This window comes from Desmodus rotundus, chromosome 11 (genome assembly GCF_022682495.2).
Source record: "Desmodus rotundus isolate HL8 chromosome 11, HLdesRot8A.1, whole genome shotgun sequence".
NCBI classification, from domain to species: Eukaryota; Metazoa; Chordata; class Mammalia; order Chiroptera; family Phyllostomidae; genus Desmodus; species Desmodus rotundus.
In genome coordinates, this window is record NC_071397.1 from 78,501,045 (window position 1) to 78,525,635 (window position 24,591).

Consider the following 24,591-nt stretch of genomic DNA (forward strand, 5'->3'; position numbering starts at 1 on the left):
CCCAGGACTATTGACTACGATAGCAAGCGCGAGGTGGTTGCAGTGGTTCTGAGAACAGCAGGGACTCCCTGAAAAGGTAGTGCGTGGTCCACAGCCCCCTATTCCCCTTCTCAGATGTGAACCGACCAAACTGCCTGGGTTTAGCCCTACTTGTACCGTTTCCTGGCTGTGTCGCCTGGGCCAAATTATTGAAACTCTCTGTACCTCAGTCTTCTCACCTATAACAGATATCCACCTCATGTAGTAATAAAGATTAAAAGTATTAATCCATGGAAAGAATTTAGAACAGTGCCTGACCTAAAGCAGTATTTTGTTACCCATTATCTTTTAACTATTCTTGTATCAGACTCACTAGGCCCACTTCATCATTTATAAAATGGAGAAATCTGCTCTGTAGAGTTCATATGAAGATGAAATGAGTTAATACATGTGTGCACTTAGCATAGTGCCTGGCACACAGGAAGAGCTCAGTAAGTTTGCTGTTTGATACTCTGTTGAGTGTTATTCCATGGCACAAATACCCCACAGGTTTTTAACTATTGATATTTGATGAATATTTAGATTATAATGGTGAATAAATGAAAATAAATACATTTGGACATACCTATTATAAAATTCCAATATCTTCCTTATGACAATTATTAAAGTAGATCATCTTTGTTATAAAGTTTGTACTTTTGATTTTGAGATTTTAGCTCTTCAGATATGTCCCAAGAGCTGTTAACTGCTTGGCTAAATTACATATCTAAGTCTTAGTTTTCTAATCTGTAGAATGGAACAATAACATCTATCTGATAGAGTTGTTTTAAGTATTAAAAGAGTTTAAACATGTAAAATATTTATCAGAGTACTTGGCACGATATAAGTCATCTGAGAATGGTAGTTATTATGCATAGAAGAATTTCCTGATTTCACCAACATTTTAATGTCATTGTTTTTATTTTAGTAACAGCTACAGAGAAACTAAATTTGCCATATGGGAGGCCCAGGGTCATGCAGAAGAACAAGGAACACTGTCTCCTTTATCACAGAGAATATATCAGTGGATTTGGAAAAGCTTTCAGGATGCCCATGTGGACCTCATATACAGTCCCCAAACCTGTAAGTTCCTGTGTCCACTGGTCTAACCAAGTTGGAGAAAAATTGTAGTTCTCTAATATTCTAAGACTTGAATTTTGATTTTTGGTAGAGGCCCCAAAGGGATCTCACTGGCCTGTGTCTTGTAAGACAATGCCCCAGGTATTGCTTAAAGGAATTTGTAGGTGTTGTGTGGGTGCAAAGGAAGAACACATGGTGTTGTGCCTGGAGAAATGTTCACAGGCCAATTGGCCAATTGGTAAGGCAGTTAGAAAAGAAGATTTTGAACAGAGGCAACAGGAAGTCCAGAGGCATACTATTCATTTGGTATATTTTAAGTACAGGGTGGGGTGAAAGTAGTTTACAGTTGTTTATATGGGAAAATAATATAATAATTAATGAATAATAATATAAGAATGAACTGTGTTTTGTGTACTCATAAGTGTAAACCTACTTTTGCTCCATCCTGTATATGGTGGGTGTACCTAGAAGGTGATGGTAACTAGATTATAAAGACCTCTGTATTTATTCGATTATTTAACAAATACTTTACTACCTGCTGTGTACTATGGTAGGCACAAGGAACACAGTGTGAATAAGAGGCAATTCTTCCCTGAAGGATCTAGTGCTCTAGTAGGTCAGGTTAGGCTTACATGTATAGGTGTGCTATGCCACAGATCTCTCCAGACCAAGGTTGAGAATCCAGTGGTTTAAATCCTCTTCTCTCTTCACTCTAACAAGCTCTTTTTCAGTTAAAGGACAGGGACATTTGTCTACCATAAGAAAGAAAATACTAGATCTCTTCCTCACACCATACACTAAATTAAATTGCTGGTAGGTTTATAGACCTAAATGTGAACAGCAAATCTATTTTTCTCTGTGCATATCTTTATAACCTTGAGATAGAGAAGGATTTCTTAAGATACATAACAACAACAACAAAACCAAAAACCCAGAGACAGTGGATTAATTTGACTATATTAATGTGTGACAAAAAGGCAGTTATCATGGGACAATGCATTTGCACTGCATGTAAAAAACAAGATGACGAACCTTAATAATAATTAGGATCTAGAATAGCTAGTAAATTTCTACCAATGAACAAGAGAAATGACAAGTATCTCAGTTAATAAAGGAGCAAAGGATATGAGCCAAGCAACTAAACCTCATTAGCAATCAGAGAAATGTAAATTAAAGCAAATGTCAGAATCTGCCAAAAATTTAGTTCCAACACTCTTTTAGGGCAGGTGTGGTTTCATTTAATGTATCCCCAGCACACCGGAGTTGCCCAGCACATGTTTAAGGAATGAACACATTGCTAAGTTAATCTCCACCATTATTTTGAAAGACTTAAAGATAAAGTACTACTTTCAACAGTAATCAGGAAGCTGTTTTTATAGAGAAATGTGTAGTATTTTTTGATTCAAAGATTCTGATGACAAACCTCAACCTGTTACTGTTCTTTTATGGAAGGGAAGTGATTGGTTGTATCTGGTTTATTTACTCTCATTCCAATTCAAGATTTTTGGAGAAAATAAGCATGGTTTCCCACTGCTAGTAAGAGCTTCTGTGTGTTCTGAAAGCACCGGTGCTGCCGACAGTGGTTTGACTGTGGTCCGTGGAAGAAGAGCACTAATGCTGATTTCCGTTGTGGGCAAATATTTTACAGTCACCTGAGTTCATATGAATGATTAATGGTGAAGGGGTTTAAAACTGTCCTCTCCAAGATATACTGATTTAGATGTGAATTATTTTGAGCTGAAGGCAATAGAGACCCTGTAGGCTTATGAGAAATGTTTAGCTCTCCCTTAAAGAACTTAAATTAGGGGTGCTGCCCATAATAAGAGTTGTCACCAGAAATAACTTTTTATGACCTATCTATAGAGCAGGGCAAACTTGTAATTACTGAACATCTGTTCTTACCACCCTGCAAATGACCGCCCTCCTCTATTAAGCCCCAAAGTGACTTATCTCATCCTTAGCTCAGAACGCCATATATACCTCATTTTTCCTTTCTGACTCTGAACCTAAAAAAATCCCTGAATTTATTTATAAAAAATTGTGTATTTATTCTTATATGTTTAAACTTCAGTCACCTTCAAAGTACTCTCCATGTGATGCAATACACCTATCAAGACACTTTTTCCACTGCCCCAAACAGTTTTTGAACTTATCGATATTGATACCTTTTAATGCTTCTGCTGGTTTTTGTTTCACCTCTTCCACACCAACAAAATGTTTCCCTTTGAGGACTTTTTTCATCCCGGGAAACAAAAAATAGTCACTCGGGGAGATCAGGTGAATAGGGAGGGTAGGGCATGGGGGTCATGATGTTTTTGGTCAAAAATTGCTGAACACTCAGTGTGGTGTGGGCAGGTGCACTCGTAAATCGCCCATCATGAAATGGGAAGACATGTTGAGTCTTCAGAAAAATTCGTAAAGCTGAACACATCCTCTCACAACACCACCAGCTGGTGCATTGATACAGATGGGTTCCTGGAACACTCACCTAGTGGGGGAAGCCTGTACTACAAGGGACTGACCTTCCAGAAGATAATTCGGTATTTTGGGGGGTCCCCCTAGTATGTGGGGTTCCCACAAGTATGTAACTAAATTTGGTTATCTTCTCTAGTTAATCCGTCTCATGTAGATTTAATTATTACAGCAGCTGAAAGAACCTAGAAGGGTAGAGGAAAGTAGAGGAAAGTTTCTCCCTGACGATGCAAACGTCACTTTCTTAATATGCACAATATTCAGCTGTTTGTGTTTTGTTCAACATACTGTGAAACATACTGTGAAGCATACTATGAAACGACAATATGAAGTTATTTATTCCTTAAAATAATATCTACTCATTTTTGCTTTTGAGAGGGACAGCATATTCAAAGCCAGTCTTATTATTCAGTTCTGTATTTTGAAAAGTCCAGGTACCAGGGATCGTGTGGAATGCTTATGGTTTTAATACTTTTCCCCTGCTGTTTCGCATTCCTGAATTTCTATGAGTTTTAGAGGAAACCAAGGGCGGAGAGACTTTAAGTGGACTCAGACAAGGAGTTTTGTACAATTCTTTTTTGTTATTGTTTTAAAACTAGCTTCTTTGTTACCAAAAGTTCCTGTCCACAGAACTACTTGTGTATTTCTCCCTACATGTGACAGGATGGAATTCTAGCAATTTTCTGCTTTCTAATTCAGAAATCACTCTGTTAGTATGTTGTGGCTCAAGAAAATTACATACAAGGATGTTCTGAAACTCACATAAAAATGTTGTAAATCAACTCTGTGTTTGAAAAATCAGACTTTAAATAAGCACTTTTTGAAACATGGCTCTAACTAGTTTGTGCCTTTAAGTTTTATGGAGCTTTAGTTTTTTGGTGATTTTGGTGGATTTCTTTTCTTTTTTCTGTTTTTCCAATTAAAATCTTTTTCTTTTTTCTTTTTTAAAAATTATTGTTCGTCAATTATAAGTGTCCTTATTTTCCACCAGTTACTCTCTTCCACCCTACCCACCCTCACGTCCCAATTGGGGTTTTCTAATTTTTATTCTTGTCGTTCTTGTTGTTATCTCAGAAGAGTTCTGGTAAAACTGTGTATATTATATATGTGTATATGGTGGGGGTATAGAGCAGGTAGGTAGCCCAGGACTCAGAAAAGACATGACCTTACCTCCCCTCCATCCTTCTAGAGGATAATCTTACCTTGTAAAGAAGTCCACATCCTGTCTTTCTTAATCTTGATGCGCTTATTATACTTAAGGGTTCAAATTCGATATGTAAGAAACAAGATTTTTAGTTAGCCCAAAACATGTAACCTTTTTAGTACTTTCTGGGTAATGCCATCCTGGTCCGTTTCCCCAGTCTAAAGTCTATGCCACTTTGAGAAATTAATACGCATTTTACTCAACTAATTGTTCGAGCCCAACTTTCACAGCCACCATCTGGTGGTCCCTGGTTGTCAGCTCATAATTGTATGGAGAGGTACTGAGCTGCATGGCTGGGGCTTGTCAGCTGGCAGGCTTTGCTGGAGGTCGATCAGGATGAGACCCAGACATTGTATCGGGGACTATCACAAGTAAGTATCTAGTTTTCATTTCAAGCTGGTTTGTTTTCTAAAAATGGACACTTTTAATCTGACCCATGGTATAAAACTGTCAGGCTATGTGGGGACTTTGAGATCGGGAGGGATCTTAGATTTTTATTTAATTCCATTGTCTTCAATATGGCACACCTGCCCTCTGGGGTGTCTTGTGTCCTTTAGTCTGATCATCCTTCTGGTTCAGCCTCTCCAGTGAGTGAAGATCCCATTTAGCCTGTTTTACAGACTTTCAGCCTATCCTTCTTTCCAGCCCTGTACACATCCCCTGTCTTTAAGAGACATCAGGCTCTACCTTGGGGTCCTGTAGTAGGTGTCAGCTTCTTTGTGCTTTCCCCAACCATAGGCTTTTGGTTGTAAGTGTACTCTGGTCTGCTAAGTCAGGTTACGCCTATAAAGAAATACCTGATTTCCACTTCTGAAAGTTTCTCATCATCCCTTACTTATCTTTATCATTACTGTGTTTTTAATAGGATTTCAGAAGGGAGCAGAGATAAGGGTTCAAAGAAGTTGAGAGGTCTACTCACCTTCACTATAGTGTTTTCCATCCATACTGTTGCAGTACCTTTAGGGGGTCCATTCTCTGTTTGGCTTTCCCTAGACTTCCTTATCTTCATCTCCTACTTATTCTATTTCTTACGATGGTATTCTCGGTCTATGAATATAGGACAAGTGTACATTGCCTTTTCCTTTGTGAACTAATCTTTTATATTTATTTATATATTCCCCCCACCTTTATTCAGGTATAACTGCCTTATAACATTGTATAAGTTTAAAGTGTTCAATGTGAAGATTTAATAAAATGATTACCACATATAAGGCTCATTTTTGCTTTTAGTACAAGGCAGTAAATAGAAGAAGACATCATAATTTAATATTCTTTTTTGTAAATGTTAAAATTTGTTAAGAAATATATACATTGTAGGCAGCTGAGGGCATACAAATCAAAATCTCTGAAAAAAATATAAATGAATACCCAAGTATTCCTTATTCATGATTATTTGCTAATCAAAATATAATGATAATTTAATACTATATTATCTTAAGTGCTGGGGTTAGACAGCACAATTATAAGATGGCTACTAGTTAATAAATTATAGTGTTAATTTTTAAATAGTTACAAAGAAAATTATTTTTATAATTCTTATATTTCATGATGAATGAAGCATAGCAACAATTTATTGAAATCCCCAAATAAGTAAATTTAGACAACTTACAGCTTCTTTGAATTAATCTTAGGTTCATTAGAAGTTCTTGCCCAACTGAAGAAAAAATCCTTAGTTCAATATGTACTTTTTAAGTTTTTATTTTATTTTCAACTTTTATTTGCAAGTACAACATAAATCACCACCTAAAGTTAGATCCTGAAAAGGAGTTTGGTTTTTCGCAGCAACTCCCATAATTCTTCTGCTCTCAATTCAGGGTTTATACTGCAAATATTTCTTTCCAGGGTGTATTTGATTTGCCCTCCTGGTGTTCCTAACCAGAACGGAACCACAGAAGAAAACATTGCTGAAGACATCCATTTTCATTGCTTGCGTAGATCTGATTCACTAAGAAAATAGGAAAAGATTAGATGAAAAACATTCTAGGGAAGTTACAAACCATATAAGGTTATGGGTGAACCACAACTGTGGGTGTAATTTTTTTTTTCTTTTCTCTCTTTCAACAGGGAGACACATCGCCTCTTCCTCCCACTGTCCCAGACTGTCTGCGGGCTGATGTCAGGGTTGCTCCTTCTGAGAGCCAAAAATGTTCCTTCTATTTACCACACCAGAATATCACCCACGGCTTCCTCTATCCTCCTGGTTAGTATAACTCTTTTTTAGAGCAGCAGCTTAGAAAGCTCTCATCAGCTGGATGTGGGCATGTGCCTTAAACATATACTCGCCAGCGAAACTATCTGCTTGGGCTGAACTAGCCGGCCAGCAGGCTTCCAGTGGTTGTGGGCTGGCCTGAAGCAGTGCGACAGCTATAATAAAGACTAATAAATTTTGCAGCGGGAACCACACATCAGCTCTAATCTGGCCCAGATGTTCAGAAAGTTCAGCAGGTTTAAATTTAATTTTAAAACTGAATATTCTTTGGAGAGGGTCATGATCATCTTTAAAAAAAACCACTTTTTCTGGCTGCTGCCCATATAAGGACGACATCGAGGATGCAGCTGTGCCCATGAAGAGAAATCCAGCTGGAATTCAGCCCTCTCACTCACGCTGTGTATCCAACAACTTTAAACTGTGGATTAAGCAGCCTAATAAACTTTGTTTTTAGAAAGCATCTCTAATGGGAACATGCAGAAGCCAGTGTGATTTTTCTAAAACTCATCTCTCTGGCCTGTTCAGCAGGAAGAGCCATTTTCATTAACTCACCTGTGAGATGTTCAGCAATTTCAGCTTCTGAGAGTGGGTTTACTCCTGATGTTTGGCTTCATTTTTCTGGAAGCCATGACCAAAGAGGTCGATTCAGAGATTTGTAATTTAAAGATTCTGAGATTTACAGTTGGGGAAGTGGGGAGGAAGGGTCAATGACAGCAAACAGCATTGCGTGTAATGCTGTTACAAACTTCCACACTGGACGTTCACTTCTAAGTAGACTTCTCACATTACCACGTTAAACTACATTAGAAATAAACTTCTAAGTTTACATTAGCATTACTCGTAAAGGAGGATAAATTTATATATCTTATTAAAATATATATCTAGAGACAAATAGAGCTACCAAACTTACGCAAACCTTAAATACTTGTGGCAACTTATTAATAAACAATTTTAAATGACATATACAATTGTATATGTTAAGCCATAGCATGTTGGTTGGTATATTTATATGTTTGCCTCAACAAAGGAATGAAATTATAACTAAAGAGCTTGTCTAAAAACATTGAGGATGAATTGAAACTGTCTTCCAACTTTCCACTATATATCCTGTTAAAAATTTCATCATAAACTAATTCTTGTTTTTTCTCAAAAAAGCAGTGGTGTTATATTGCCCTTCCAACTTTCAGGGCTTAGCTTAAAGAATAGAAAAGCCTTTCAGGGGATCTAAGGCCCGTGAATATCATGAGAAATCTGAAGTTAAAAACCAACAACTTCTATTTTCCTTGCCTTTTGGGACCCACCCATTAACGTTTCGTTTACGTTTTAGTTAAGATACCCAAGGGTAGTTTAAATATAAAAAAGTATTATAATACACATCTGTAGGCTTACAGCTCTAAATCCTCACAGTACTTCCGTGAGGTAGGCACCGTGAGACAGACGACGCAGAGGGAGGGCCATAGCACTTTGCTCCGTGGGTCGGCTGGCAGGCAGGCGCTGGGGCTCCTGAGCACGTACGGTACCCGGCACTCCTTAAGCGGCGCAGCAGGTCTGAGCGTCCTCAGAGCCAAGCGTCTGCAGTGTCACCAGCAGTCTTCATGGAGTTAAAACTCACTTTCTCCAGAAAATGTTATTTGGGAAGAAGTTTTTAGAACAGCATTACTATTCTGTGGACGTTCAATAAGTATGTGTTCATATTGGTGTCACACTTTTATCCTAGAGTTGATGTGACAGACTGGTGGCCTTAAAACAACAGAAAAGTGCTCTCTCACAGTTCTGGAGGCCAGAGGGCAGAAATCACAGTGTTGACAGGGTCGTGTCCTTCTGAAGGAGAGAAGATAGAGGGCAGTTCTTTACCCCTCCCAGCTCCTGGGGGCTCCTGGGGGCTCCTGGGGGCTCCTGGGGGCTCCAGGTGTTGCGGGGCTCGCAGCCGCACACTCTGACCTCTGCATAACACTGCCTGCATTCAGGATGGCCCCTGTCATAGAGCACTTAGTATTTGTGTCACTACTGTTAATTTATGTCAGTATGCAATGGCAACTGGCCTATTATGTAGTATGTCATACTTTCTCGTACAGCTATGTTTAACACAATTTATTTCTTTTTCAGCGAACAATAGAACTTCTGATAGTCAATATGATGCTTTGATGACAAGCAATTTGGTCCCTATGTATGAAGCATTCAAAAGTAAGTATATACTTAGATTATTAATTTAAAATACCTAAGCGACTCTATAACCTTACTAACTAAACATGTCTTTTATTGCAAATTGTTCCTATTGAGTCATCTCATTTTAATGTTTTAAATATAGGAAAAGGAAAGATCTCAGACATAATTCCTTTTTATCTTACTTTACCTTTAGATGACTTGTTTCTAGAAGTTTGATCATTTGTTTTTTACCCTAACTTAACTGTAAAGAGCTATTCAAAAAATAACATTTTACTGATACTCACCATAAGTAAATGAAAGGTGTTCATCCCTAGAGTCATAAGACCGTATCTGTGGTCCGGCTGTTTTTTTTATAGTCACTGTTCAGAAAGCAACTCAGCCCTGGGGAGAAATTTGGAGACATACTATTAATTTAGTTCAAGACTGTACTACATTCACAACAGAAAGCTGTTATCAGAGTGGCTATTCATTTTTGTTGCATGGACCATTTTGCAGAATTACCCAATTACTACTAATAATGACTGAAGCAGAATTTGATGCTATTTAAATGTACCTGTTATAATAAAATATATTTCTGTGTTCCATAAGGGTAGATATTTTTAACGCCTTATGTTTTTATTTTTAGAAATATGGGATTACTTCCACAGTGTTCTCCTTGTACAACATGCTATGGAAAGAAATGGAGTAAATGTTGTCAGTGGGCCCGTATTTGATTATAATTATGATGGTCGTTTTGATGATCCAAGTGAAATTACAGAGTAAGTAATTTGCAGCCAAATGGACTTTGTGGTTTAGCAATTAGGTACCCTGAGGGGAAGCCTCAATATTTAAAATAAAAGCTCAGTATTCTAAATATTACATAGTGTATTTATATAAAGATGTCATTGTTGACTTTTTTTAACTAGTCACTCTACGTATTTAGCAAAAATTTTATACGGCAAAAATGTAAACTAATGGGTGAAGAAATAATGATGTCTAGGAAAGGTTTAACAAAATTATATGAGGAAAATTTCTAAACTAATGGGCAGAGGAAAAACGTGATTTTGTAAAGGTTAAAGAGATGGGGAAGACACTGTACTATTAAGTATATAACCAGTCCAGCAATAAATTAAAAAAAACAAACAAGTAATGACAATTTATATTATTGTCAAATAGTGGATGATTCATAAAACTATCTCTCATGAGAGGGTGTAGGCTTCATGTCAAAAACTAGTCGTTAACTACATTTTTGTACTAAACCTAGTTATAACAGGTGGCTAAGAATTGCCTTTAAACGCAGCGCACAGGAATGGAGAGATTTAGAAGTATCATCCATTGTTTCTCTTTATTACCAAAATGTATAAAGGGCCAAACTAAACAATTGTATTGTCTAAGCCTAGATTATACAATGAAAGCAATAATTTCTACCTATACCTTCTGATAAAGTAACATATATAACTACCAAGTGTGTGGCCCTTTTCTGTTTTGTTTGCCCTATCCTTATTTTAGTGTTTATTAGTCCTATATTCCATCATTTAATAATTCTGCAAACACTTTGATAGCACCTTTCTACTTGCAGGTACTTTTCTAAGCGCTTACATACATTTCATTTAATCTACAAAACATCCCCATGTTAGATTCCATTAACTCCATTTAGAGATGAAGAACCTGAAGGACAGAGAGATTAGGTAACTTGCCTGCATTCTGCAACCAATAAGCAGTAAAGCCAGACAGTCTAGTGCAGAGTCCATGCAGAAATGCTAAGTCACAATAATATATTACTTCTTATACCAGCTCATATATATTCCTTTTACAGGACTCATACTGATAGCCTAACTTCATTCGGCACTTCAAACTTTCAAAAGAACTTTCATGTTTGTTAATTGAAAATAAGGACTATCGTATCAGTTTTATAGATTTACCCCATGTCTACACTATGAAGTTGGTACACAGGATCAAGTCCATGTTAAGCTGAGTAAACTTAGTAAGTCCCAGAATATTAGAGGATTAGAATACATCCACACATCCAGTGGGAGTGCATAGCTAGATTTGGAATATGGGCTTCTTTCTCAGCCCATGTTCTTAGAAAATGTCACTATGAAGGATAAAGTCAATGAAACTAAGAAACAGGAGGCATAATAGCATGCTCTACTTTCCTTTGCATTCTAATATTTCCCCATAATGTTTAAATAACCAAGTGTGGATTCCTATAAATCTCTGGCTCATTGACATCTAAAAGGACATGATATGTTTTTGTACTTTCTGTTATATTATACTTTTACCTTGGCATTCCTTTAAAAATCTATAAAGACATCTACAAAGTCTTCAGAAATAAATATATAACAACATCAAATCTTTTCAATTATGTTTTTAGCTATGTAGTCAACAACAGTGTTCCCATCCCGACACACTACTTCGTGGTGCTGACTAGCTGTAAAGACAAGAGATACACCCCTGACGCCTGCCCTGGGTGGCTGGATGTCCTACCCTTCATCATCCCTCACCGCCCTACCAACGTGGAGAGCTGCCCTGTGAGTATGTTCCCGGAGACTCCTTGGGACCTGAGAAAATGATTACTCAGAGCTCATCTGGGCTCTCATAAAAGTGGCTCTGACTACAACAATATATTTTTTAGGTGTTTCATGGGTAGAGTTGTACTAAAAATAACCTCATTTGAAAGCTTTTTTGTAGACTATTGATCTTTATGCAATTAATAACAATTTAAACATGTATGTGCCTACATGAACATGTGTTTATATATACACATCTTATACATTTTATTCATACATTTTATTCATACTTACTAATAAGGGAAAAGGTGGCATCTCATTAATATTTTGATTCTGGACACAAACTTTAAGGTTTGAAATATGAAAACTTCGTCAACTTGAAACATGTGGTCTAAAATTAAATATGCATGTATATAGAAATATAAATATACAAAATAAGTTAATTTAAGTAACATTACTTTTCTAACATCATGTATTAGTCTACTTCAAAATCTTTTGGATCAAGGCAAGTTATATGTAAATAGTTACTTCAACTTGGATATAAGTTCATTATACAAGAAAATATGTATCCTGATAATTGTATTTTACTGAAGTTAACAACAAATATATTGAGCACTTACTAAGTGCACAGTTATAATAGAAACTTTTTATAATGCACAAAGGAGGAAAACATTGTCTCTCTCCTCAAAGAGTTCACATATAAATTTGATATATAAATAAGATACATAAATAAAATATAAACAAATATAAATAAAATTACCCATGTAAAGTTAATATGAATGAAATGTGGACATGTAAATGAGCAGTTGATAATAGAAGAATTATTTTTCAAATAAAAAAGTAAGCGAAGTCATCAAGTTAGGATTAATTGCCAAATAGAGATTTAGTGTTTCAAATTCAAAGCACATTTGGCTGGAATAATCAAAAAAGGTTACATAAAATGTGGTGAGAGTAGTGCCCCGAAGGATGGGCAGATTTGAACAGATTAAGAGGATTAGGAAGAATGTCCAAGGAGGGAGTGGAGAATGGAGAAGATTTGGTAATTTATTGGATGCAAGAGCCAAAGGAAAAGGGAGAGAGATGTAAAGATGAATCAGAGATTCTAAATGTAGATTATTAGGAAAAATAAATAGGGCAGTTAGGAATGAGAACTATTTGGGCAGGTAGATAAGATAATTAAGTTCAGGGACGTCCAGTTTGTAGAAATGGAAAATCCCATTGGTTATTAGAGACTGGAATTAAAGCTTAGGTTCTAGGCTCGATCAGGATTCATTTCTATTCTTTTAGGTGTTTACCACATAACTGCCTTCACAAATACATCAGATGTGAGTTCTATCAAAAGGGGCTCATAGTCTTGCCCTTAGAGCCTAATAAATCAGAAGAGATAAGTGGCACAAAGTGGGACAGACCAAACTGCTATAAGGTTTCAAAGGAAAAATACTTCTTGGAAGGGAAGGTGACATTTCACAGGGTCTTGAAGATAAGATTTTAACTTGAAGGTCTTTTAGTGACTAAAGACAGAGGACAAAGGTTAGAGGCCACACAAGGGGTCACTCACAGTCCTAGAGTGAGAAAGACTTTCTAAACAAGATGCTCTCAGAAAATGCTGACTAGCTGAATCTCTTCCTACTTTTCTCATCAGAATTTTATTTAGTTGAGACAAGGGGAAGCATTTCCCCTCTTCAGTCCTCTTCCGGTGGCAGACATTGGTGACTGATAGAAAGATGGTGGTGCTCTTCACCCCTGAATTGGAAGTAGGGAGTTGTTTATCTCAAGGGTTCTAGGTAGCCACTGTGGATTGATTAGAATGGGTGTGCAAAGAAGAAAATATTGCAATCCCTGGTCCAAGCCTTTATTGCCTTCTATCAGTACTTCTGAAAATGAATCTTAAGTAGCTTAATTGTCTTCTGTCCTCCCTCCTTCCCTTCACCTCTGTACAGCACTACCAACTTACTTAAAATTTAGTTTTTTTATTATCATGTATTTTCTTATCCCCAAATTTTGATTACCTACCTCAAATAAAAAAACACAAATGAACACAAATCTCCCAGCCTGTATACAATTTACCTTCAGTTGACCCTTCCAGACCCAAGTTCTGGGCTAGCAAAAGTCCTTGAAATTTCTTAAACTCGTCTTGACTTTCCCTACTTTGACATCATTGCTCATGCTCTTCTTTTCTCTAGAATGCTTTTTGTTTTCCTTTCTGCTAAAAATTCCACTTATACTTAAAGGTTCAGTACGAATGGTACAAGGCCTTCCCTGATCATCCAAAGTGGAGGTGATCTCAAAATTAATATGGTATCATCTCTATTGAGTAGACATCATCACTAATGAACTTGACATTATCTAAAATTTTAAGAAATTTGCTGCATAGTAATATGAATATAAAATCTATAAAGATATTTATGAGATATAGGATGAGTATAAAGCAAACTTAAAACAAGCTATTATTATTAGAAAGATTGTGAAATTAATAAGAAATGGCTGTCAATTAAGTATGGGATGGGAAGAGGCAAAATGAGAGAGTGCCTAAGCTGACTGAAAATCTAGGCATGACTGGCTAGGAAACATATAAGACAATCAGGTGTTTTGGGAAGAAAGAAGTTGCTCTTGATGGCCTTCAGACTGAGACAACCACTTGGCTATCAGAGGATATATGAGAAATAGTATGGAATAGAACTTAAGTGAACAGGTTTTGGAGTTGGAAAGCCTGGGTTCATTTATTGACTTGGCCTCTTTGGGTAAAGAACTGAATGCCATTCCCCTCAATTGTGTTAAAAAATTTGCCTCCCTCGTGAAGTTGCTATGAGGATTAAATATTTCATAGAAAATCCTAAGAATTCTCAATAAATAGTAAGCAAGTGGTGGCCACTATAAAGCAATCACTTCTTATGATGAAGTAAACATTCTGAAATCAGCATGAAATGAAATTGTATACAGGTAAAATCCTCTATAATAAACCACCCTGAAAGTACAGTACATCTGCAAACTATACCTTAATAAGTCCAAACCAGCCAATATTGCCTCTAACATTAAAACAGGTAATTGTCCTTTAAGCACCTAATGAAATGGTTGGCTTGCTTTAAGGAGCACATTGTATAAAAAGTTACACTTAGAATGTTTATTCTAATCACTTAATCTGGGGAGATATTCCCACTATCAGAAGTTTAAGGGGACAAATGCCAGTTGTAGAAATGATAGATTCACAGTTCCACCTCACACTTGACCTAGGGGACTAAATTCATGTTACTTTACTTATTTTCTTTCTTCCCTTGTCCCTTTCGTCTTTTCTGCCCTCCTTTTCCTTTTTCTTTTCCCCTCAATTTTATATTATTAAATTTCTATCAGATAAATGAACAGGTTGCCACAAGTTCAAGTGATCATCATCGCTGTAAGTTATTCAGCAGATATCATACGATACACGTATGAAACTTGAAAGAAAAATCAGCACTGTCGAGACAGATTTGGTGTTAAACCACGGAAGTTAAACAAGATCAAATTGAGGGAAATATCTGCACTTCCAGAACAGAAAAAACTAGAATCAGTCGAGGAAAAAGGTGTCATCGAACAAATAAATAGAGCTATGAAAATAAAAGAAGGAACTTTAGGAAGCTTAGGGGGATCAACAATTGAAAGATCTTTTTAAAAATCCACTCAATTAGGTGTTCCTTGACAAAGCAGTTTTGTAAGGGTGGTAATAGCAGTAACCGGTCTGGAAGTGATTAAGGAGAGAGAGCAAGAAAGTGGTTAGGCAAGAAAAATACTGCAACTGATATTGCCTCAAAAAACTAACAAAGAGTTGTATTTGTGGAGTATTAAATACTTCTGTTTATGTAACAGTTCTAATACATATATAATCAAAGATATATATCAATTATATGTACTAGTCAAAAGCATGTATTTAAATACCACTCATAAAATCTGTACATTTGCAAGGCTGCTATTCTGTTGGGATGCACTGGTACAACTAGAGTGTGTCTATAGCGGGGTCTGTTCTGGTTAGTTGGTGCTGGTGACCTTTACGGTATTAAGGAGTTTGAATATCACCCCTGCCTAGGTATAGTTTTGTTATACTTTAAGACCATTTAATTAGAATTTTAAAAGAGTATAGATTGTCAGGTGTTCAGTAAACATTTAGTTGGAAGGATGCCAAATAAGTCAAGAGAGAGAGGAGTAAGATAGTGGGAGAAAACTTTATGAAAATAATCAAAATATTAAATGCTGCTGAAATGTGAAATAGTAAAAGGTAGGAAAAAAGAATGACTTAGAACTCCATTGGAAATATGAGCTTGAATTGGTACACTGCATATTTATTTTAATAAATTAACTCAACTATGAATCTCACACCAAGGAGGAGAAATTCTATAGTGGTTAGGAACAAAAAGTAATTTCCTCTTACACTTCCTCTGGCTGAAATAGCAGCTGCCTATTTTAAGTACTCATGTTTAAAAACCAAATATACCACTGTACGAAAGTTGAATGAGAGTTATTAAAACACACTCCTCTAATTAAACTTTTAAGCTTTCTTACTTCTAAAAATTTAACTGAAAATCACCAATATGATATGAACATTAGAAATCAATAAAGAATATAAAATTTCATAGAAATCCATGACTCTGAATTACTGAACTTACTCTTACATAGTAAAAAACAAAAACAAAACAAAACAAAACCCCTATTAAAAGTCAAATAGCCAAGAAATATCTGAAAAGAAACCTACCTGCAATGTCACAGGGATGAAACATTACTTCCCACCGTGGTTTGGGAAGGATGTGGGAAAACGTGGGGTGGTTCTCCACTGCCAATGGAAATGCCAATTGGCCTGAACACTTCAAGGAGGGCTAGGTTTACATTTGTAAAGTTGCATGGACTCTCTGAAGCAGAAATTCCACCTGTGTATGCTAGAAACTCATGTTCTGGAACACAGGAGGCATGCGTCTAGTCATTCATTACAGTATTATTTATAATACCCAAAATACTATCAATATGGCAATAAAAAAATAAACAGTGCAACCACAATACTGAGCTAAAAACAGGTGATTTATCTAGGCCAAGATATATCACTATGAATAGATCACAAACATAATATTACATGAAAAAGAAAATACTGAATACCACTTATAATATCATTTCTGTAAGTTTGAAAACTCATAAATCAATAGCATATATTGTATACTGCTGTTCAGTAAAAGTTTAAGAACACAGCCTGAATTCACATTGCCTTGTGAAATGATGAACTCTGACAGGAGGAACACTAGGGACTTCATTTCACCTGTAACATTTCACTTAAAAAACTTGCATCTGAAGTGGTTATAAAAATGTCTCAACTTTGATGACTTTGTGGTGGTCTGTATTTATTATACTTTGTACTGATGTTTTTGGTTTTTATTTGAATAAACAACATGATTTAGCTGTATGAAATTAAGATTTAAGGTAATAAAACCCACCAGAACAAATATCAAATTATGACACTGTACACCTGAAACTGAGAAGGTTGTCAATTACACCAAATTTTTTAAAAAGCAACACAAAAATCATGGAAAAAGGAGAATTTCTAGTAAAAGACCTTTCTATTAATGAAAAAGTGTACCGCATGGAGAATAGTCTTCTGTGTCTCTTTCACAGGGACACAAAGCGGAAGCTGTTTGGATCGAAGAACGGCTGAAAGCGCACGTTGCCCGGGTCCGCGACGTGGAACTTCTTACCGGGCTTGACTTTTACCAGGAAAAAGCACAGCCTGTCTCCGAAATTTTGCAACTAAAGACATATTTACCCACATTTGAAACCATTATTTAACTAAATATATAAACAATTTTGGCAAAATGTAAATTTTTTCTATTGAAGAATCATAAAATAAAATTTTCTATTTTTCCCGAATCCCTCTGAAAGCTTGATTTACAAAAACGAACAGGGCTAGACTCGGCCCACGCGCTGTCGTCTGTCCACCCTGGGGTGTGTGACAACGATGGGTGGGCAGAGGCAGGGATTAACGGTAAACGGCGAGAGGGAGATAAAATTTTGATTTCGTGCCCTTTTCATACTGTTTAAAATTTTAAAAAAATCCTCTGCTTATGTATCACTGTAACATTTCAAGATGTGGTTATCCATCAAAGAGATCCTAGGACTTTTTTGAGGGGCAATACCATTGGTCAGCTTTTGGGATTACCAGACTCGTAATGTTCCAGAGTCTTCCCTGCTCTACAGACCAGTTCTGCCAGGGGACACAGGCTTTGCTGTGATGAAAAATCTTGTACCTGAGCTTCCAAAGAAAACCAAACAATTTCTGTCAAGATTTCAATTGGCTTATGGTCATTCATTATAAGTAATTGAGATGTTAGTGTAATGCCATTGGATTTTTATAAAACATATTTTATTCACTTATAGGATTTATGTAGCGTATAAAAAAAGAAGAAACAAAAAATAGAATGACATTTATGTAAAAAAATAGAGAGGTTGAAAGACAAGGCACAAATTGGAATCTATCTCCAGCTATATAGTAAACTGTTAATATCCTGTATATAGATAAAAATCCCTCCAAACAGTGTTCCCTTGGCCCACTGAAGGTATTTAGAACCCACTGTGGGGAGACAAATGGAGGATGGTTACAACCCTTAACTAATTTAACTCTGGATGACCTCACGGCTTCTGAGTTTCTCTGAAAGTGACTAAATTATTTTCTGTATTATTTTCAAATGGTTATCCAACATAGAAATAAAAATTTCAGTCAGAGAAAAAATGAAGTTTATTTTTTTTGCATATATGTTGTATGATACTCTATTTCCCTTTTATAGACTCATTATCCCATTAAAAAGAAATATGGCAAAGTACAGCCTATGGAATATAATCAGTAATATGCAAAAGCAATGTATGGTGTTAAATGGGTACTGGATTTAATGGGGTGATTACTTAGTAACTTATGTAATGTCCAATCACTGGGTTGTATACCTGAAACTAATATAATAGTGTATGTCAACTATAATTAAAAAATAAAAAATAACTTAAAGTAAAAAAAAAAGAAATGTGCATATGTAAAATTATTCTGGAGGAAGGACACGGGTCACGGAATCACACTTTCATTCTGGGATCCGAAACAGAATCATTCGTTGCATTAAGTTTTCTTTTCTCTTTGGTCTTTAATAATGTGCAACTGTTCCTCAGCTTTTGCCAAATAATGTTGACATTTTTGAAGAATATAGGTGATTTATTTTGTAGACTGTTCCTCAGTCTGGGTTTGTTTGACGTTTCTTCATGATTAGATCTGTGTGTTGCATTTTTGGTGGGAATACTACATCAGTGATCCAGTATGCTAAGTGCTTCATGTCCGGAAGCACCACATGTTCTTTTGTGCCATTATTATTGATGCCAAATCTGATCATTTGGTTAAGTTGGTGCTCACCAGGCTTCTCTTCGGTAAAGGCAGTATTTTTCCCTTGGTAATTTATAAGTTATTTCTGGTGTGGGGGTGGGGTGGCAGTTGAGACCCTGTAAGTATCCTGATTCTTATTAAATTTTTACCCACTGGCTTTAGTACCCATTAATAATTCTTCCCTGATTCAGTTTTTACTATGAGAGTTGCAAAGGGTGACTTTTAAAGCTGTCATTATTCCTTCTCCGTTTATTTCTGTTCTACTGTAAGAAAAAGTCTTCCCTTCTTATTTTTTGTTTGTTTATTATTTGTTAGTTAGCTGTATGAATACCAATGAAATAAAATACACTATAATCATTCTTTATTTTGGTACTTAAATTGCCCCAGATTTGGCCTTTGGGAGCTTCTTTAGGTGAGCTCTTGAGTCCTTTTGACATATGCTCATTATTTTTTTTTAGCACTTACTTTTTGAGTGCCAAAAAAAGCATTTTAGGCTCATCTTGCACTTTCCCTGTGCTGTGATCAGCCACTTCTCTGAGGACGTCTGGTTCTAATCAGTAGGAGCTGGTGCCCTAATCACTTCTGGGGTTATCATTGCATCCAGGACCCTTTAGATAACAAAAATACATCTGTACCTGTACCTCTTTGTCTATGTCTTTATCTCTATAAGTACATGTATAAAAAAGTGATGAGTTCCACTGCTACCCAACACTGCAGGGCTCTAACTTTTTCTATGTCATAATTCTACTTTATCATTCAATATTGAGAAATTTGGTTCTCAACATCATCAACATGTTTACTCATGTGCGCAATCCTACAGCACAGGAATGTAGGAGTTGCTAACAAATACCACTAGAGAAACACATCTACTACGTAGAATTCAAGAAATACACCCAGTTCTTTGTGTCTCTAGATTAAGAATTTATAGTGAGAATTCCATGTTCCAAAATTAAAGGACATAGAGGGTATTATGCTAAGGGAAGAAAGTCAGACAGAGAGACACAAATGCCATATGATTTCACTTACAAGTGGAATCTAAAAAAACAAAATAGGGGTTAAGGGGTGGAGGGATTGAACAAAAAGGAAAAAGGGCTCATGGATAACAACGCGGTGATGGCTGGGGAGAGTGGGGTATAACGGGACTAAGTGGTAATGGAAAAACTATAACAAAGATTAAATTAAAAAAATAAAAAGCAAAATAAATGAACAACAAGACTGAAACATACTCATAAATACAGAGGACATTTTATGGGGGTGTGGTTTGGGAAGATGGGTAGAAAAAGGAACAGATTAAGAAGTGCAAAATGGTAGTTGCAAGATAGTAATGGGAATGTAAAATATAGCATAGGAATATAGTCAATAATAATTGTATTAACTATATATGGTGTCAGATGGGTATTCAATTTATCAGAGTGATCACTTAAGAAGTTATATAAATGTCCAATCACTATGTTGTACACCTGAAACTAATATAATACTGTATGTCAACTGTAATTGAAAAATAAAACATTAAAAAAAATACTTGGATTAATTTTTTCTCCCTTCAGTGTAGTTACTTTATTCCATTTAGAGGTTTTCCCAACTTTGCTGAGTCTGTTTTCTTTTTATGAGCATGTAGAATATTAATATGGTTCCAAAGGTGATAGCAGATAAAAAAAGGACACTCACAAGAAGTGTCCGCCCTTTCTCCACCCAGTCATTTTCCATGTACCCTCTATTGACAACTAATGTCATTAATTTCTGATTTACCGTGCCTGTAATTATTTTGAAAAATAAAAAGATACTTAATTTTTTTTATTTTTTCACACAAAAAGAGATACTTTTTTTTCTTTAACGTGACGCCCTGTCTTGGAAGTCACTCATATATATAAGTTTAGATAGATCTTCCTCATCCTATTCATTGCTGCACAGTACTCCATACGAGTGCACCACAGTTCTTGTAAAGGCTTTTTTAAAGAGCAGGTTTAGGTTTAAAATAAAATTGAGAGGAAAAGACAGATTTGTTATATACCCTTCACCCCTTCACATGCATAGCTTCTCCATTATCAACATCACTTGCCAAAATGCTCATTTTTTCCAAGGATGAACCTACATAGACACATCATAATCATCCAAAATCCATAGTTTGCCTAAGGGTTCATTCTTTGTGTTCTATTCAATGATTTTGGTTGTGTATCATTACAGTATTATATGAAACATGTTCACTTTCTTAAAACTCCTTTGTGCTCTTCCTGTTCATCTCTCTCTCTCCCACTACCTCCCACCACCTCTGACCACTGGCAATCACTGCTTTGTTGTCTCCATACCATTTCCAGAACGCCACGTAGTTGGAATCACAGAATATGTAGCCTCCTCATATTGGCTTCTTTCATCTAGTAATATATATTTGAAGTTCCTCCATGGCTTTTTATGGCTTGATAGCTCTTTTTTTAAAGTGCTAAATGATAGTCCATTGGCTTTCACCTACTGACGGACATCTTGGTTGCTTCCAAGTCTTATCAATTATGAATAAAGTTGCTATTAACATCCATGTACAGGTTTTTGTGTGGGCATAAGTTTTCAGCTCCTTTTGGGTAAATACCAAAGAGCATGGTTGCTGAATTATATGGTAAGGGTGTGTTCAGTTTTGTAAGAAAGTGTCAAACTGTCTTCCAAGGTGGCTGTACCGTTTTCATTCCCACCAGCAATGAGTGAGAGTTCCTGTTGCTACATATACTCGTTAGCATTTGATGTTGTCAGTGTTCTGGATATTGGCCATCGCAATAGTTGTGCAGTGGCATCTCATGGTCATTTTCATTTGCATTTCCCTGATGTCATATAATGTGGAGAACCTTTTCATATGCTTATTTAATATCTGTATATCTTCTCTAGTGAGGTGTCTGTTAAGGTGTTGGGTCCATTTTTAAATCAGATTCTTGTTTTCTTACTGTTGAGTCTTTTTCATTGTTGACACTATTACAGATGTCCTTATTCCACCCCCTTCCCTCTGGCCATTGCCCCACTGTTGTCTGTGTCTATGGGCTATGCATGTATGTTTGTTGGAGTTTTAATAATTCTTTGTGTTTTTTAAAAATTTCTCACCACATCTGGATTTTTATTCAGGAAACTGCCCTTCATGTTGCCATTTATGAACAAGAGAAGAATGATTCCTAATAACAGAGGACTAATTCTCTTTTGTTTAATTTTAGTTTAGTATGTTAAACTTAAGAACCAATAAGCACTCAGTATCAGGCCCGTGCTAAGGCTTTGGCTTTCAGTGGTTTTGCCATCCAATCCAGTTGTTTTTTTGCATATTTTGGATAACAGTCCTTTGTAAGATGTGCATTTTGCAAATATTTCTCCCAGTCTGTGACTTGTCTTCCAATTCTCTTGATATTGAGCAGAAGTTTTTAATTTGAATGAAATCCAGCTTATCAATTATTTTTTTCATGGATTGTGCCTTTCATATTGTATCTAAAACTCATCACTGACTTAATTATCATCTAGATTGTTTTCATATGTTATCTGCTAGAATTTTATAATTTTGAATTTTACACTTAGGTCCGTGACCCATTTCGAATTCATTTTCATTAAGAGTGTAGGCTCTGTATCTAGATTTCATTTTTTGCATGTAGTCGTCCAGTTCTTCTAACATCATTTGTTGAAAAGCTACCTTTCCTCCATTGTATTGCCTTTGCTCCTTTGCCCAACATCAGTTGACCATATTTACATGAGCCTATTTATGGGTTTTCTATTCTATTCCATTGATCTATTTGTTTATTCTTTCATCCGTACCACTCTGTCTTGATTATCATAGTTTCATAGGGAGAAATGAAGTCAGGTAGCATTAGTCCTCCAAAAATAGTCTTCTCTTTCAATATCATGTTGATTTTCTGGATCTTTTGCTTTTCTATATAAACTTAGAATTAGTTTGTTGATATTCATAAAATAATTTCCTGGGATTTTGACTGAGATTGCATTTAATCTATAGATCAAATTGGGAAGTACTAACATCCCAGCAATATTGTCTTCCTACCCATAAACATGGAATATCTCCCCTCTTATTTAGTTCTTATTTTAATTTGCCCATCAGTTTTGTAGTTTTCCTCACTTAGATCTTGCACATATTCTGTTAGATTTATACCTAAACATTTCATTTTGGGGAGTGATAATGTAATAGTATTGTGTTTTTAATTTCAAATTCCAGTTGTAAATTGATCTTCCAATTTGCAACCTTGGCATATCACTTATTAGTTCCTGCAGGTTTTTTCTGTTGTTGATTCTTTCAGATCTCCTACATGAACAATCATATCATCTGCAAACAAAAACATTTTTATCTCTTCCTTCCTAGTCTGTATTTTTTTTAATTTCCTTTTCTTTTCTTATTACATTAGCTAAAATTTAGAATGTGATGATGTAAAAGAGGGGTGAACGCTGGCTGGTGTGGCTCAGTGGATTGAGCATTGGCCTGTGAATTGAAGGTTGCCAGTTCAATTCCCAGTCAGGGAACATGCCTGGGTTTTACACCAGGTCCCTGGTAGGGGGCACACTAGAGGCAACCACACATTAATGTTTCTCTGCCTCTCTTTCTCCCTCCCTTCTCCTTTGTATAAAAATAAAATTAAACAAACAAACAAATAAATAAATAAATAAAATACTTTAAATAAAAAGAGGGGTGGGAGGGAATATTCTTTCCTTATACTTAATTTTAGTGGGGAAAATTTTAATTTCTTACCATGAAGTATGATGTTAGCTATAGCTGTTTTGTAGATATTCTTTATCAAGTGGAAGAATACCTCTAATTCCTAGTTAACTGAGTTTTTTTTTTTTAAATCATGATTGGATATTTAATTTGTTACATGCTTTCTCTGCATCTTTTTTCCCATTTTTAAATCACTTTTATTTTGCAACCACAGTTGATGTACACTATTATATTAGTTTCAGGTTATACTCAATTGACTAGGCATTTTATAACTTACTTAGTGATCATCCCTATAAATCAGCCATCTGACACCAAACATAGTTATTAGAATATTATTGACTATATTCTCTATGCTGTACTTTTCATTGTCATGTAAAGTATTCTGTAACTACCAATTTGTACTTCTTAATCCCTTTACATTTTTCACCCACACCCTTAACCTCCTCCCATCTGGTAACAGTCAAAATGTTGTCTGTATCAATGAGTCTGCTACTGTTCTGCTTGTTTGTTTATTTTGCATGTTAGATTCAATTGTTGATAGATATGTATGTATTGCCAATTTGTCTTTCACATTTTTAATCTTTATTTTTCTTAAAGAAGAGCCTTTAACATTTTATAACACTGGTTTGATGGTGATGAACTCCTTTAGCTTTTTCTTGTCTGGGAAGTTCTTTATCTGTCCTTTGATTCTAAATGATGGCTTTGCTGGGTAGAATAATCTTGGTTATAGGTTGTGGGGGGGCTCCACCCACAGTGCACCCCTGTCCACCACAGATGAGAATAAGTCTACCACGACGTGATCTGCTTGGGGAGGAAAGGTGGCCGATCTCTCAAAGGAGAAGGGCCAAGAGCCTTTTCCTCAATGGGCTTTTATTGGGTTCAATTTGCACAGGAGTACAGGTAAAG

General features: G+C 35.9%; 1 protein-coding gene across 1 annotated transcript in view; it reads left to right on the top strand.

Moving 5' to 3' along the window:
- The window catches only part of ENPP3 (ectonucleotide pyrophosphatase/phosphodiesterase 3), a 67,878-nt gene extending 48,413 nt beyond the window's left edge, over positions 1 to 19,465 (top strand). The window contains exons 20-25 of the mRNA XM_024551877.4: positions 947 to 1,101; positions 6,839 to 6,974; positions 9,090 to 9,167; positions 9,775 to 9,907; positions 11,503 to 11,659; positions 17,264 to 19,465. Coding sequence (XP_024407645.2) covers positions 947 to 1,101; positions 6,839 to 6,974; positions 9,090 to 9,167; positions 9,775 to 9,907; positions 11,503 to 11,659; positions 17,264 to 17,434 — 830 coding nt within the window. The 3' untranslated portion in view covers positions 17,435 to 19,465. The remainder of the gene's footprint in view (positions 1 to 946; positions 1,102 to 6,838; positions 6,975 to 9,089; positions 9,168 to 9,774; positions 9,908 to 11,502; positions 11,660 to 17,263) is intronic.
- Positions 19,466 to 24,591: the final 5,126 nt, after the last annotated feature.